This window comes from Podarcis filfolensis (genome assembly GCF_964270895.1).
Source record: "Podarcis filfolensis genome assembly, chromosome: 10".
In the NCBI taxonomy this organism is placed as follows: Eukaryota; Metazoa; Chordata; class Lepidosauria; order Squamata; family Lacertidae; genus Podarcis; species Podarcis filfolensis.
Window position 1 is genome coordinate 36,294,150 of NC_139612.1, and position 15,536 is coordinate 36,309,685.

Below are 15,536 nucleotides of genomic sequence, written 5' to 3' on the forward strand. Positions count from 1 at the left end.
TGCACTTCAGGACACTTTTAAGAAACGCAGCCCGGCCAGAGAGGTGCGACAAAGCAGCCAGTGCAGAACAATGCGATGCCCTGCCAGGTTGCCACCCCCACAGATGCCTCGGCAGCATCCTTCCTCGCTGTGGCGAGACGAGTTTCCACCTGGCTTGCTCCGGAACGGGCGGGGAGAGGAGGGGAGCCTGTGCCAGTCGCGGACGCAGCCAGCCAGCCAGCCTGCCTCGCCCCTCCTCTCCACCCTGGGCTCCCCTCTAGCAGCAACCTATTTTGCCTCCCTCCGCTTCCAGCGTGAAACTAAGGGGGGGGGAGGAGGTGGGGAGGGAGTGGGCGGGGCAGGAGCGACAGCCCCTCGGCTAACGGAGCGCGCGCGCCGGCCCGCGCGGGGAGGGAGGGAGGGGAAAAGGGAGGGAAGCGGTCCGGGGGAGGCCGAGGGGCGGGGGCGGAGGCGGTCCGAGCGCGAGGAGGGCGGGGCGGCACGCAAGCGCGATGGGAGCCTCGCCGAGCCCCACGCGGGCGCTCTCAGAGCCTCGGCAGCGGCGCTTCCAGTTGAGCCGCGAAGGGGCCTCGGGGCGGCGAGGCGCGCGGAGGAGCCGGCGAAGAAGAGCGGAGCCGGGCGGGCGGACAGCGCGCTCGCTCTCTCTTGTGCGCAGGGGCGGAGCGGCCAGCTTTGCTCTCCGGCGGTTGCCCAGCCCCGGCCAGTCATGGGGTAAAAAGGGGGAGCGAGCGAGCGAGCGGCGCGGAACAATAAAAGCGGCGAGGCGGCGGCGGCGGCGGCAGCGCTGACTGACTGACTGGGCGAGCGGGGGATGCCGGGCGCTCGCTGAGCGGACCGAGCGGCGCACTCGGCGGCGGCGGCGGCGGCGGCGAAAGTGGAGCGAGGCAGCGGAGCAGCGGGCGCCAGGGAAAGCGCGCGCGGCGGATGCTTTGCGCGGCCGGCGGGAGGCGGCGGCGGCGAAGGGGGAGAAGACGGAGGGCGGCGGCGGCGGCGGAGAGATGATCGCGGAGTTGTTGAGCAGCGCCCTGGGGCTCGCCCTCTATCTCAACACCCTCGGCGCGGATTTCTGCTACGATGACAGGTAGGTGGTGGAGGAGGAAGAAGAGGCGGACTCGGGGCTGCCTGCTCGGGGGGCGCGTCCGGCTCGGTTGCGCTCGCCGGCAGCTCCAAAGGGAGCGCGCTCTCTGTGCCGTGGGGTTTGGTGCGAGGCTGGGAAAACACAACGCAACTTGGCGTCCTCACTTTCCTTGCCCGGACTGCCGCCTCCGCCTCTAATCCGCGCTCTCACCTGCGGAAGAAGGGTTAATCCGATTATCTGTCCCCGGCTTAACGCTTTACGGATTTCATCGCACCTTTTCTTCCTTTGCGCTCTTTCTCTCGCGCGCCTGCCTTTCCCTTGGGTACCGTAATTTCGGCTCAGGAGGGGTGGGAAGAGAGTTCAGGGTTTCCCTGATCGACTTCGCTTTGCGCTCGACTCTACCAATCAGAGGCAGGTGCAACAACAACAACAACAACAACAACAAAAGGCACACGCAGTTAGAATGGAGGCGCTTGGGTGCCTTTGAGGACATTCTCCGGCTACGGATTTGTTCTCGGTACCTGAGCTGAACTTGCAATCCGTTCCACTCCTGGTTAGCGGCGATGTGCCGGTAGATCCCGATCTACCATCTGCCCACCCTAGTGGAGAGACGCAGTTTGCAGGGCTGGCTGTCAAGTTAGGTTGCTGGAAGGGGTCGGGGAACATAGGTCCCCTGGTACAGCTGAGCAGGCGAGGAGTGCAGGCAAACTCCTTCCATACTAAATCTCTTCATTCTTTCTCTCATTGTGTATTTGCCAATATCACTCTTTCTGGTCACCTTTTGGAAGTTCGGGGGGAAGGGAAAGCTTTGTTCTTTGGGGAATAATTTCATACGCACACGTGTGATTTTCTAAAAGGAAAACATTCTCCATCTATCCTTGCCCTGCCAACCAGTTTGATCATTAAATGGTGTTAAGTTTCGGTTAGAAACAAACCCTTTCTCCCTTTCATCCACAAAGTGATTGCTTTTTGAGGGGGGGGGTGGATTCAACTTTTTTCTCTTGATGTTCTTGTTTCTGGAGCATTTGACACTTAAACTCCCTTGCACTTGTAAGTGTATTAAAGGGACAGGGATGCTCTGAATTTTTAAAGAGAGAAGTGTCTAAGCTGCAGCCTGAATGGAAACTGGGCTTTCTAACTAGGAACCGCTTCCCTTTAAAGCCCACAGATGTGCCCAAGTTTCTTTGTAGTTAATGAGTGGTGAAAGGGAAGGTACTCTGCACATGCTGTTGTTGCATAGAAGTTGCCCTGTCATTGAAAATGTTTGTTCTGGAGCTAAAGTGCATTGATCCCTGCCTAAAACTGAGCCTTGGAATAGGAACTCTGCTTTAACTTTGCTCACAGGGGCAGTGCTTACTTGAAAATCATCAGTTTGGCTGTGTTTGCATGTTAGCTGTGTTTGCATGTTTGTGTTCGTGTGCGCATTTGCCCTCTGAAGATCTGCTGAGCAGCTTTTCTTCCTGAAAGCTCTTCTGTTCTGTTCCCCAGCCTGTATGTTCAACATTCCTTTATGCTAATTAGCAAAGATGAAGCCCCCCAGGACTTGAATTTGGCTCTTTTGAGTTCGGACAGCTAATGAGAAGTGAACCGTGTGGTTGAAGAAAACTACATCGAGTTCTAGAAAATGTCACAGTTGTTCTGGGTGCTTCTCCCTCCCCTTAAAATGGACAAGTGCTTAGGCACTGCTGAGAAGCTGTATTAGCAATTAGAGAAAATTCCAATTTGCGCCTTTTCCGGTGACTTACTCTGATTACAATTAAAACAGATGCATAATTAAAATATATTAGGGAGAGCAGCACGCCTGGCTGAATTTATGAGCCATCTTGGGGTGTTTGCATGCTCCATTGGCGTTAAACCATCCAAAAAGTGAGCATAGATTTACTTTGACAGCTTTTCATCAGTCCCTCTCTGTTTGGAAACTGAATAGATCCCCTGGGTTAGGGTGAACTGCCTTTCAGCAGAGTGCCTTTGTATTGAGGGGATGCCCCTTGAATTCTCATATATGGGAGTAATCAAACACCACAGTGTCAGAAAAGTCCAAACTAAGTGGATCTTACAAATGGTACATTGGCAGTTCTGACTTCATATATTCATTCAGTTACATTGTTGTCAACAGAGTTCTACTGTGGCTACAAAGATATTATTCAGTCATGTGTTTGTGTTCAGAGATGATGCATAAACGCAGACATAAGAGCTAGAGCAGCATAACTGTTGCCAGAAAACATGCCTCAAACTTTCAGGCAAATAGTAAGGGAAATGATCTATTCTAGCTTTGAAGGATCATTTGCATTGGGACATAAACTGGTTGTACTTAAGTCAGTTAAGTTGCTTAATCCTGAATTTTGGTCTGCTTTGCAGGGCACTGCAGCACCTGTCACAGTTTGGGAGTTACTAGTAGGATAAAGACACGATTTGCTCTTTTTCCTTCTACAAAAATTGAATGCAACTTGTGTGTTTCCTTCTTAGCCATTGCAGATTAGCAGTTCAGCAACTTAACCCTAAAGGATTTCCCAGTTTAACAGATCGTGATCTTTTCTATTTCCAAGTTTTTAAGAAAACCATTAACTGCGTTCTAGTGTGTTAGTGGTCTTTTAATGGGTGTATAAAGTTGTTTAATGATTATACACTGCTTTGTGCAGTTTTATGGAAAAGCAGCATAAAAGCTTTTGAAATAAGACCTAATAACTCTGCTAATGCTGGCAGATACTTACAGGTGTTAATATGCAGTATTACAGTAGTTGGAGGATATCAATATAGCCATAAGTATATATATATATATATATATATATATAGCCATACATCGTCGGAGTTGGAAAAATCCTGTGCACCTGGTTGCTGGCTTGCCTAAATATGTGATGATGGTACCTAAGAATGTGGATATTTTTTGCAGCCCTGCCTCCTGCATTATCTAGGGCTGCATTATCAAGGTTGCTTGAGGACACTGATTGGGAATTTAGTGCTCTTTGCCAGTTTAATTCTCCTAAAATTGTATTGCTGTTGCTGAACATCATGGATGTAGAGGTCAAGCTCTTTGTTGATTTTGACATGATTGCTCTTACAGAATGTTAGTGGCAATTTAATTGCAGGCCATCTCTTTTTCTTTCTTTCTGTTAATCCCAACAGTACTGGTTTAGCATTAATCTTGCGTTGGATAAATGACATTTAAACTGCAGGTTTGTTTAATTTGTCTAAAAGCTAAAGACATAAACACCTCTTGGATTTAGAAATTCATTGGCATGTGTGAACTGAAATTATTGATTATGCTGTAGAGTAGGTCAGTTAATTACAGCATTTTCAATTACATTGGGAAGGAAGGAGAGTTGAAAACTGCAAACTAGCAAATGCTTTTCTAGTTCACCACTGCAAATCTTTTTTTAAAAAAAGTGAAACTCCCAGACCTAAAATATTTGAACTACAATCACAGGGTTGTGTGGACCATCAGGAGCTTTCTTAGAATGTAACTCGATGAAATGTGAACTGAGTAGAAGCTGTGGGATACTGCCTTCCAGGTGGGATATGGATCATACGTCCAAGTTAAATTGAATCAAAATTGTGCATATAAACTTTGAAGCTGATGATCACTTATAAGAGCAGTGCCAAATCCTTCAGGTTTTCTGTTCTATCAGATGTGACATTGACTTAGACTGTTTTTCTTCTTGATACAGTGACCAAGATTGCTATATAAAAGGTGTCTGTAATTGCATTCTGTGTTTTAGTAGGTTGGCAAAGATTAAATGGTGTCATAAAACCTTCTTTACAGCAAGATCAATTTCTTAATGATAAAAAGTAATGGAAAACAATGTGCATTACTCGCCTGGAATGAAGTTACTTACCGTCTCAAAACAATCATTTATTCTGAGGCCAAATCTCATTTTAAGGAAAACGAAGTCAATTCATTATTGAGTTTAAAGAGGAGTTTGAAAAGATCTGACATACAGAATGTATGTGGGAAGAATGGATGAAGGCATGGCAAGAGGGGAAAATAAATACTTGCTTGTATCCATATGACCGGTCCAGTTGCTGAAACATGAAACTAAGGGCTGCCAATTCAAAGATATGATACAGAGAAAAGCACCTCTCTGTTCCTGAGAAATGCATATGGGGTTTAGTAATCATTGTGTAGCAAGTGCCCTCCTCCCCATGCCGCCTTCTGTAGTTCTAAAATTCCACATATTCTGAGTCATCTGCAAAGATTAAAGGAGTGACCAAAGATAATGGGACATGTTAAATACAGAGGGGGGGGGGATGTGGCAGTATTTTCAAAGGCTTGATATATGGGAGAAAGGGAAAGTGAGGTCTGGCAAGAGGTGAGTTTGTTCCCACTTGGAAGCAAAATGGCAAGGGAAAATTTAGTGTACATTCTCTTAGAATTGTGTGTTCATCATGGTTCTTAAAGATGCCTACTGCATCAGTTGAACTACCATACTTTGAAAACTTTAAAAATTTGAAATAGTTGGCAGGTCATTATTTAAGTTGAGATATATGGGTGAATTGTATAAAGAGGAAAAGTGATTGTTGGTGTGTAAGATTTGGTGTCTTAGGATACTGGCAATCATAAATAATTGCAGCGATAATCTAAAAACACCCATGCAGATCCATTGAAGTACTGCATTCCAGTATACACTCAAATGCTCAACAAGCTGCACACTCTAAGGAAAGCATTATATTACCCTTTAACCTTGCATGATAAACTTTTCTTACAAAACTTATGTCTTTGAAACTTAGTTTCTACAATCATGGGCATTGATTTTTAATTCTGCAACTTCACTTACAACATTTCTGAGTGCTTTCACAAGTTCCCAGAGATGGTGTGTCATTTTTTCACTACTTCTGTAATGTTTCAAAGGGATCTCATGCATGTACCTCACTTTTAAAGAAATGCTTGTATTTTCCTTTTAACAAGTTAGGAAAAGAAAGAGAGAGAAAAAAGTATGAGGCATTGTTTTTCTATTTTGCTGCCTTTTGAAATGTGTGAAAGCACTTCACTGCAGGCAAATATGTATCAGATGCTATTTTTAAGTTGCTCAAGTGATTTACTGGCTTTATAAATTGGCCAGTTAAGTTAGTATTCAGTTGGGACCAAATTTTAATCTGTAGTGGAGTTTGAAGAAAGAAAAATATTTCTTTTAACAGTGTTTGTTTTACTAGGGTATAAATTATTTCATTTTATCCTGTTTCATCAGAAGACACACTGGGGTTTCGGTGAGATGTAGATACATTTACATTTAGTCAACTAATTCATTGGTTAGAAGAGACCAGTTAAACGTCATTTTTGTAGTGCTAATTAAAGCAACTTCAAGATGACTTGCATGAAAAGGTAAATATTGCTGTTTTCACAAAGTTTGGCTACACGTCACACCATAACTTTCTTAAAGGCTATCAAGTAATTATGAAGCACATTTTTATTAGATCAGTTTAATGATACAGTTTGCATAGAACCTCATAATTTTTAAAAAGTGTAAAGAAATGTGTTAATCTATCACCTGAGCTTGGTTCTAGAGATTTAAGAAACAATTCTTACTAAAATTTTAAAATAGTACATTATATGCCGTGATTATCCCGATTAAAATTTTGTAAGCTTAGTACAAGCTTAGTAACAGGAGCGCGGGTGGCGCTGTGGTCTAAACCACTGAGCCTAGGGCTTGCCGATCGGAAGGTCGCCAGTTCAAATCCCCACAACAGGGTGAGCTCCCGTTGCTCGGTCCCAGCTCCTGCCAACCTAGCAGTTCGAAAGCACGTCAAAGTGCAAGTAGATAAATAGGTACCACTCCAGTTGGAAGGTAAATGGCATTTCCGTGTGCTGCTCTGGTTTCGCCAGAAGTGGCTTAGTCATGCTGGCTATATGACCCGGAAAAACTGTCTGCAGACAAACTTCGGCTCCCTTGGCCAGTAAAGCAAGATGAGCTCTGCAACCCCAGAGTTGTTCACAACTGGATTTAACTGTCAGGGGTCCTTTACCTTTTTAAGCTTAGTGTGCTATTGCTCAGTTCCTCTCTTTGTCATGCCACAAAAGACATTACAGTGGTATCTTGGTACTTGAACGGCTTGGCTCCCGAACAAATTGGCTCCCCAAAGCTATAAACCCGGAAGTAAGTGTTCCGGTTTTCATATGTTTCTCAGAAGCCGAATGTCTGGCGTGGCTTTCGCTTGAGTGCAGGAAGCTCCTGCAGCCAATTGGAAGCTGTGCCTTGGTTTTCGAATGGTTTCGAGAGTTGGACGGACTCCTGGAATGTATTAAGTTCGAGAACCAAGGTACCACTGTATCTGACAACTGATCCAATACATGCAATGGAAGAGTGTAAGAACCAGAGAACAATAGATAGCCATCTATCTCTTAATTCTTACGGTTTTTAAAAACTTAATGGGTGGCATTTACTTTTAGTCCTACCCTGAGTAGACGCATTGAAATTAATGGACAAATTAGAGTCATTAATTCCTGTGGGTCTACTCTGAGTAGAATTTGGTTTAATACAACTCACTGTATCATTTCCATAGATGTATGTAATGGTGTGGATACTGTGTCTTCATTACAGGATTTCCCTGGGTTGAATTAAATTTTGCGCTATCATGAACATTCCACCCGTGCAAGCATTGCGGCTTGACAGGAGGAATGAGTCCCCATCTCCGCCCCCCATGTGGTGTTCTGAAGGGGGGTGTCTTCTGACACACACCCCAAGCTAATTTCAAAGAGCATGAAGTGGGAGGAGGGGGTTAAAACCACATTGTGCAAGCAGAAGTTCATGTGCAGGCCTTCTCCTTTCGGGGCTTGCTGGTAAATCCTGCCCCATGTTATTACATTTGACAATTGTCCTTTCATCTTAAAGGACAATTGAGTGCTGGGTTCCTTCTAGGAAGTGTGGCACTTTTACCAGCAAGTAAGTAAAGGTAAAGGAACCCCTGACCATTAGGTCCAGTCGTGGCCGACTCTGGGGTTGTGGCACTCATCTACTAGCTGAGGGAGCCGGCGTACAGCTTCTGGGTCATGTGGCCAGTATGACTAAGCCGCTTCTGGCGAACTGGAAATGCCGTTTACCTTCCCGCTGGAGCTGTACCTATTTATCTACTTGCACTTTGGGGTGTGCTTTCAAACTGCTAGGTTGGCAGGAGCAGGGACTGAGCAACGGGAGCTCACCCCGTCGTGGGGTTTCGAACCACCGACCTTCTGATCGACAAGTCCTAGGCTCTGTGGTTTAATCCACAGCGCCACCCGCGTCCCTAGCAAGTAAGTATTCCTATGCAAAAACTGTTTTGTACTTTGCCTCTGATCAGAGCTCAGACATCGCCAAATTTTTGAGCATGATCCCAATGGGATGCATGGAGGCATACATCCAATAAAATTAGAGATGAATTGACATTGGGAAGAAAAGTACAAGAAGTAGTGTAAGAGTTTGCCATGAAATGAAGTATTACAATAAGCTATAGAAACCAGGTGGGTATATAGAGTGGGACACCTGCCTTAGGCTATATTTGCAGAAGACCTTGTTAAAAGGGAGGTCCCAATTCTCTTGTTACAATTTATGTATTGGAGGATGATAAAGGAACAAAAAAGCGTAACGGTTCCACTCATACCCTACAGCTGTAATTGTTGAGTTTTAATAATGTGAGGTTTGTGCTTGTCTACTTGTATAAACATGCTGGAAAATGCAGTGGTATGATTAAAATCCTATTTAATCCAAGTGGCTGACATGAAAACCGAGTGCTACCCAGGATTCAGTTTGTGCTTTGCTCAGATATCTGCTGATGAGTTGTATGTGAAATGCACATTCAAGTGAAGTTTGTCTTAAGTCAAACTGTAGTTCAGGTAAGCCTAGTGTGCTAGCTGCACCCTTCTCAAAGTGTGAGCTGCTATTGTACCCAGACCATGCTCAGCTGGTCATAATAAGCAATGCTGATTGCAGAGGTGGACAAATATGTGCAGCTGGCTTTGCTAACAATATTGTCACGGTAAGCCCCCAAACAGCTCTTTAAGCTCTTCACAGTTTAAAAAGCAAAGTGTTGCCCAGCAAGGAGGAGAGGGCTCTGAACTGCGGCAATTGTATTCAGTATTGAGGTGCACATGTGCTACAGCTCTATCTTTACCACATACCGGCATGTATTTTAAATAGCTGTGATGTGAGGCATTATTAGAGACCTGTCTCCAGTGGGGCTTAGGTCTTAGTAAATGCGTTAGAATAGCAGACTTGAATATCTTGTAGACTTTATCGCTTGATAAGCTGGTTGAAGCAATACACCAAAGGATTTGTATTTATACGATTTATGCTCTCGTATTGATAGAGTTGCTAGTGTATTAACCTTTATTTGAGTGCATGAATTTTCCAAGAAGAATGGTTGCTGGAAATAGCCTCTCCACATAGGGATTGGAGTTGTGTGCTTCATTACTTCTTCATTTCCTCGTTACCTAGCTTATCTTCTTCTTTTAAATGTTCCAATGTGCTGTCTAAGAGTTACTGGTGGCTGAAGTAGCAGGTCTCTCTGAGCAAGGGTTTGTAACTGAAACAAGTGGCTTTGTTATGGTTAGTCACGAACTTCTGTATTTTTAACTATAAAAATACTATTTACTTGAAAAACCATGAAATACACAACTTTGAATTTAAATTTTAACTGGATGTGCATAATTCTTAGTCACTAACCTGGATCCACAAGCTAGTTTGCAACACTCCTTGACTGTTTATGGTGGTCTTGTTGACCATTAAGGTTTAGCAACCTTTGAACTCTTTGTGTCTCCTCTTTCGCATGACTGACCATGTGGATTCTTCGTATCTCTTTTCAAAAGGGCTGAACAGATTGTGTAGGCAGGTTGTCATGTTGACAGAAAGCCATGCAAGGCTCTTGCCTTTCAGCACATTGCTCAAACTTTGGTTCAACATGGTAACTTTTGTACCCAAGTGATATTTTACAGATAACGTTGCTTTGATGGTGGTCTAAAGAGTGGAAGGGGAATTTAAATAGAATTGTTATTTTATATACTTTGTTAGATATTGTGCTCACATAGTTTTTAATGTATTCTTCCTTGGAAGATGGTACTTGTAGTGCTTTTTTTGTTGCTGAGGAACTCTTAAAAAATATAGAGAAAATGGATTTTGAAGATGGGATTCCAAGTTAATGCAGTATAACGTTTCTGATTCCCTTTTCAAGACAAGCAGTCTTTTCTTACCATAAATGTGTTACTTTACATCAGGTAAGCTATTCGTTTTGGCAGAGTGCCATATGACAATATTTTTTGTCTTGTCAAATGTTCATCATAATAATGACATGTTTTCATGCAGCAGGATGCCTTGCAAATCAGCATTATGACTTAGAATGTTTGTTTAAGTACCAGCCATAATGTTAATGAATCACAGGACACACTACTTACCGTAAACTCTGAAGGTCAATATTTTTGCCTTTCCTTCTGTCAGACAAGAGTGAATCAGATGTTGAATTCTCTTGGTAGAACTCCCCTAAGACTTTTGTAAAGTAATTGCTGAATTACTTGTAACCCTCCTCCTTCCCAAGAGCCGCGAAGGCTGCATCAGAAAGTCTCCCAAACCAGCTGGTCCTTGAAGCAAGGACTGACAGGTAATTGAACCAGGATTTTCCACATGGGAGTACAAAACGTTTCTAACAGACAACTGGGCTGGCCTGCAAGATTCCTTCTCTATTCATGGAGCTGTTGTTAGACAAAGGAGATGTTGAACTTTGACTCTGGTTAGCTAGAATGTATTTCAGGCTTATGAGTGGCCAGTGATGCTTAAAACCTAGCATAGATCTTTGTGGTTGTGGTTAGGACGACCTATGCTTATGACTTCTGTTCTAGTTTAAGTATCTAGATAATACTGAATTATCTCTGCCTGGACCATCTTTTTCAATTTGAGTGGAGATAATTACATGCTTATAGAAGCATATGTAAATTGCCATTGCAAAAATTAACATGGTTGCTTTATTAAAGTATCTGGCGCACTTGATGCTAGCATTTTAGAAATGGATTGCCAATTTTAAATAACAGTTAGTCCCTTGGAGATTAGCACCTCCTGTCGTCTTCTTTTTAAAAAATGTTATATATTGAAATTGGTTTAGCTGATCAAGGCCTGTTTTCTTCTATTCAGGGCTGAATTTTCAAAGCAAGGACTTGAATGGTACTTTTGAGCAGCACATCACTTGCCTTTGTTTTACCAATGACCTTGATTTCCATATTTGCTGCCTGCTAGAGATGTACTTATATATTAAGTATTTTATATTTAATGGTTTACAGTGAATGTGGACATTACTCATGTTTTGCTCCTTTCCTACAGTGATAAGGAGCAACAAACCAGCAGCATTACATTTGACTTGGGAATCATGATTTGCTTCTGTCCCCCGAACATACCACAGTTTCTGGTTCAGAAAGAATGCTGAATAATGGATCAAGGTTTGTTGCTCATGCTAGGGTTGGAGCAAAGTAGGAGGCTGCTCTTTCACAGCAAATAATTACCTATGGTGTATGATGTGTGAACACTACCTGAATGTTAATATCTTCTGTAACTAAGGAGGCTAATGTTATATTAACTATGACAGTTTATGTCTCTAGTAACAGGAGATCCTATACGCTAGGAGTGGGGAACTTGTGGTTCTCTAGATGTTGTTGGACTTCAGCTTCTACCAGCTGAAATCCTGCATGGCCAGTGGCCACAAATGTTGGGAGCTAGCCAATGGTGAGGAATACCTGGATGGCTATAGTTTCTCCATCCTTGCTTATACATGTATTCCCCCCCTTTTTTTAAGGAGAAAATTGAGCTGGTTCTTCTGACAGCTTGTTGATCAGTGGGTAAATATATTAGCAGGTTTTTCTCTCTATTTGGTCTCCTCCTGATTTCTGTACATCAAGCTCTTGGTGTTCTTAAGGCATGCATGAGAGAGGAGGTTTGTGTACCTCTTTGCCACTTAAGGGTCCCTCACCCTTTAAAGGACACCAGACATCTTGGGGGGGGGGATTCAGTTTTGTAGCAGCTTCCTGGGTTACTAAATATTTCAGTTCAGGGCATGTGAGCACTGGCTCTCAGTCCACTAACAACCACTGAAATATGATGGCTGACCTCTGAGATTTCCAACCTTTTCAAATGTTGCCTGGATCAGGGGTAGCAAACCTTTTTTTCTTGTGAAAGGCTATTCACCTACGGGGAAAATCAGTTGGAGGCCACATGTGACAGGGAGTGGAGCCACTCTGCAGTTTTAATCTGAAATCTTAGGCGCAGTACTGCTCCCAGAGCTCAGAAACTGCTCGTGCTAATGAAATTCCCCATTGCAAAATGCACCTAGAACAGTGGGAGTTTCAAACACTGCCCACCGTGTAAGGGAGTTAATCTAGTGAAGCTGAGTTGGCTTGTGATAGGACTAGTGAATTAAATTCCAGAGGGGTATCCTTATAGCAAAACCCAAATATTTATTTATATAAAAATGTTAAGACATCAAGCAGCTGCAAGACTCATTTTTGTTCTTGATTTCCATGGAAGTTGCGTTCAGAGGGGTGAAGTTAGTGGGATGTGATAACTGTCTGGAACACCAGTAGTTTGGAGACAATGGAAATGGGAGAAGCTTGAAACTATGGCAGAAAGTTAAAACTGCTCTTGCTGGGTAGACATGATTGGGGGAGCATGAATAAACATGTAACCACTGTAACTGCTGGTGTGAAGTAAATGAATGAAAAAAATGTGAATGTTGGGTGCTCTGGGCTCTTGCCTGAACCGTGAGGTTGGTAAGACACCATTCTTGATCAAGAATAAAGGCCTTGCTGCCTTGCTGCTGCTGTTTGGCGTATTAACCAAAAACTAGGCAATAAACACTTGGGACAGTCGTCCCTTGACTAGTGAAGAGGAGTGGAGAAGGGAGTTTGTGGGGTTTTGGTTCTCTGAAGAAGATTTTAGCATAAAGTTCAAGAACTTGTTTTGTAACCTTGCACTTCCTTTTCTCTTCCTGTGGAAGAGAATTTCACTATCCAGTGTAATTATGGCATTGGTCAGTTGTTTAGGATTTGTAACTTTGGAATGCTTGACTGTGACATTATTACTGATGCTTTTTGCTTTTGATGGAAAGAAATGCGTTAGGAAAAATAGGACACAGAAGTTGTTTTGTTCAAAGTGCAAGTGCACTTGCCTTTCAGTAGATTCACGCTAGGCTTTCATGGCCTTTCCCACCATATAATTGCAATTCTCTTACTATCTGCTTTCCCTGAAATGCTTGCCTCATTTTGCATTCTTATCCAAGCTCCTTTGACGTTAACGGGTTTCAGTGGTTTTAAAGATTTCTGAAGATCTGAATGTGGGATTGGGGGGTTGGACATTGTTCTGTTGTGTTCTTTTTAACAGTGGAAACTTTAGGTTTAAGAAAAATGAGATTGGGTTTTAAAAAAAGTCTGCTAATAAAGCTGGTTGTGTGTTAAATCAACTGACAGGACACACATTTCCCCCCTTCCTGTGTGGATGGATATAATTATTTATACTGTTTTGCATTTTAAAAAGTTAAATCCAGTGGTCCAGCATGTAGATGAGGACTAAAGTTTTAAATGTTGCTGTCCAAGATTTTCCTGTCTCTGCAATGTTTACTTGAAGCAGGTGTTTATTTTTCCAACTAATCTGATACTCCTTCATTGAAGTTCGGCATGGTTACATTATGTATGTATACACCCCCCTATTCTTGTAGTGGTATTTAAGGGCCCTAGACAGGAGCGTAATTCACAGGCTCTTCTTCAAACCTCTCCTGGAGGACTCCTGTGATTTGAGGACCAGTCTCCCAGCATTGAGGGTGGAGTTTTGCTTTATGTAATATAATGTTCCTATGTTATTTCATTGTATTCAGAATTGTCACTGTGGCAAGGGCTGAACTGCTTTTCTCGCCTGGTTAGCTCTGTGCATCGAATTACATACTGCAATCTGTGTTCTTTTTGGTTATTTTCCTATTATCCTGTCCTTCAACGCTATTTCTTTTCAACCAGCTGATTAATGTTCTATGGATTTTTAAATATGTTGTGGGGGGTCATTGGTTTGTATTCTCCTTTTATTTTTATTTTTATTTTGAACTGCCCTGGGATCTTCAGATTAAGGGCAATACACAAATTTATAATAATCGATAATTGGTAGAATTGTAGAGTTGGAAGGGACCCTGAGGGTCATCTAGTCCAAGACCCTTCAGTGCTCCTGCGTTGTATCTCAACATAGAATTTGAAACTGGATAAGACCCTGCTTAGCTTTGCAAATGTGTTAACGGTTTTATTACTGCACCACTAGGACTTCAGTTGCTTTTTAAAATAGCTTTGTAATTTGAAGTTATGTAGTATTGTCATGCCAACTACAGTTGATGGACATATTGTACTTCTTATTCTGAAACTCCCCTCCCCACCAAATGTGGAAAGCTTGATATAGGCACTGCCCAAAACCCAGCCAATAAGTATGGCAGTTTTTTCATTCTTCTTCTTGACTATGATATCTGTAATTAAAAATAATAATTCTTAGGGCTTTTCTAGTGCAGCCGATTCCTGCTTTCATCTTCCTTTGCAGCCCAGATTGAGTTCAAGTGCAGCTGAAAAGGAAGAAATGAAAATAATGCAAGTGCACTCCCCAATCTTTACTTTGAAGTTGGGTTACCTGACCTCTTAGTGGCATCAGGTGATTGACAGTTGAATCACCATACTAACCTGTCAGAATGGCCTGGGGTGAGTGGTGCAGGTCAGGATTCAGCCCACTGGATTAAACCTGTTCCCAACTCCTGATAAAGACCTTACTTTGACAATGACTCTCAATGTAGGTATGCTCATAATTTTGTATCGCGACATCAGTTGTGGCTTCTAAATGATATTTTGAGGCAAAAAAAAGTGCGAAGAAGTAAGGCTTTTAATGAGATTAAGTACATAGAAATGTCGTGTGCCTTTGCAGGGTACTTCCTTAGTAGTGGTTTTGTCAAAGGCTTACCCTGTGGTGGAGAGATGTGAGATAATTGAGTTTCTTTTCAACCCCACAGTGAGCTATATAGCCTGATAAATACTAGGATTAGCTCATTGGAAAATATGTTTTGTTAAAGGGAGAGAAAGCATTTGCAGCCATTACTATTATTGTATTACAATTTCAAACCTAGTCTAGCAGTAGCGGAATAGATGTTGCACGTAATATTTAAGTAACGTTCTTCCTTGCTCAGGGAGCACTTAGAAGCTAAGAAAAGGCAGAACTGAAGTTAAAGATGTTGTGTGTGTCAGAGTGAAAGTGAATCAGAGATAAAGACAGAGAAATGCAGCTTGGGCCATGTAGAAAATATTTGCTGAAGGAGATCTGAGGAGGTTATTTTGAGGAGTGGAAAAGATCTCTGCTGCTTCAGTAGCATTGCACAGGTACACTCATCTTTTCTAAAATTGTACATGCCATTTGCATTCACTTTCACATGTTGATGGTGCAGGTTTGCGGACCTTTTGAAGACATTTATTGGCAGGCACCACTTCGAAATGATTGAACTGATA

The 15,536-nt window shown here is 42.9% G+C and overlaps 1 protein-coding gene across 1 annotated transcript in view; it reads left to right on the forward strand.

Annotated features, from left to right (window-relative positions):
• Nucleotides 1-465: 465 nt before the first annotated feature.
• TMTC2 (transmembrane O-mannosyltransferase targeting cadherins 2) overlaps nt 466-15,536 on the forward strand; it is a 192,264-nt gene continuing 177,193 nt past the window's right edge. The window contains exon 1 of the mRNA XM_083573344.1: nt 466-1,081. Within this exon, the coding sequence (XP_083429470.1) occupies nt 999-1,081 (83 nt within the window). The 5' untranslated portion in view covers nt 466-998. The remainder of the gene's footprint in view (nt 1,082-15,536) is intronic.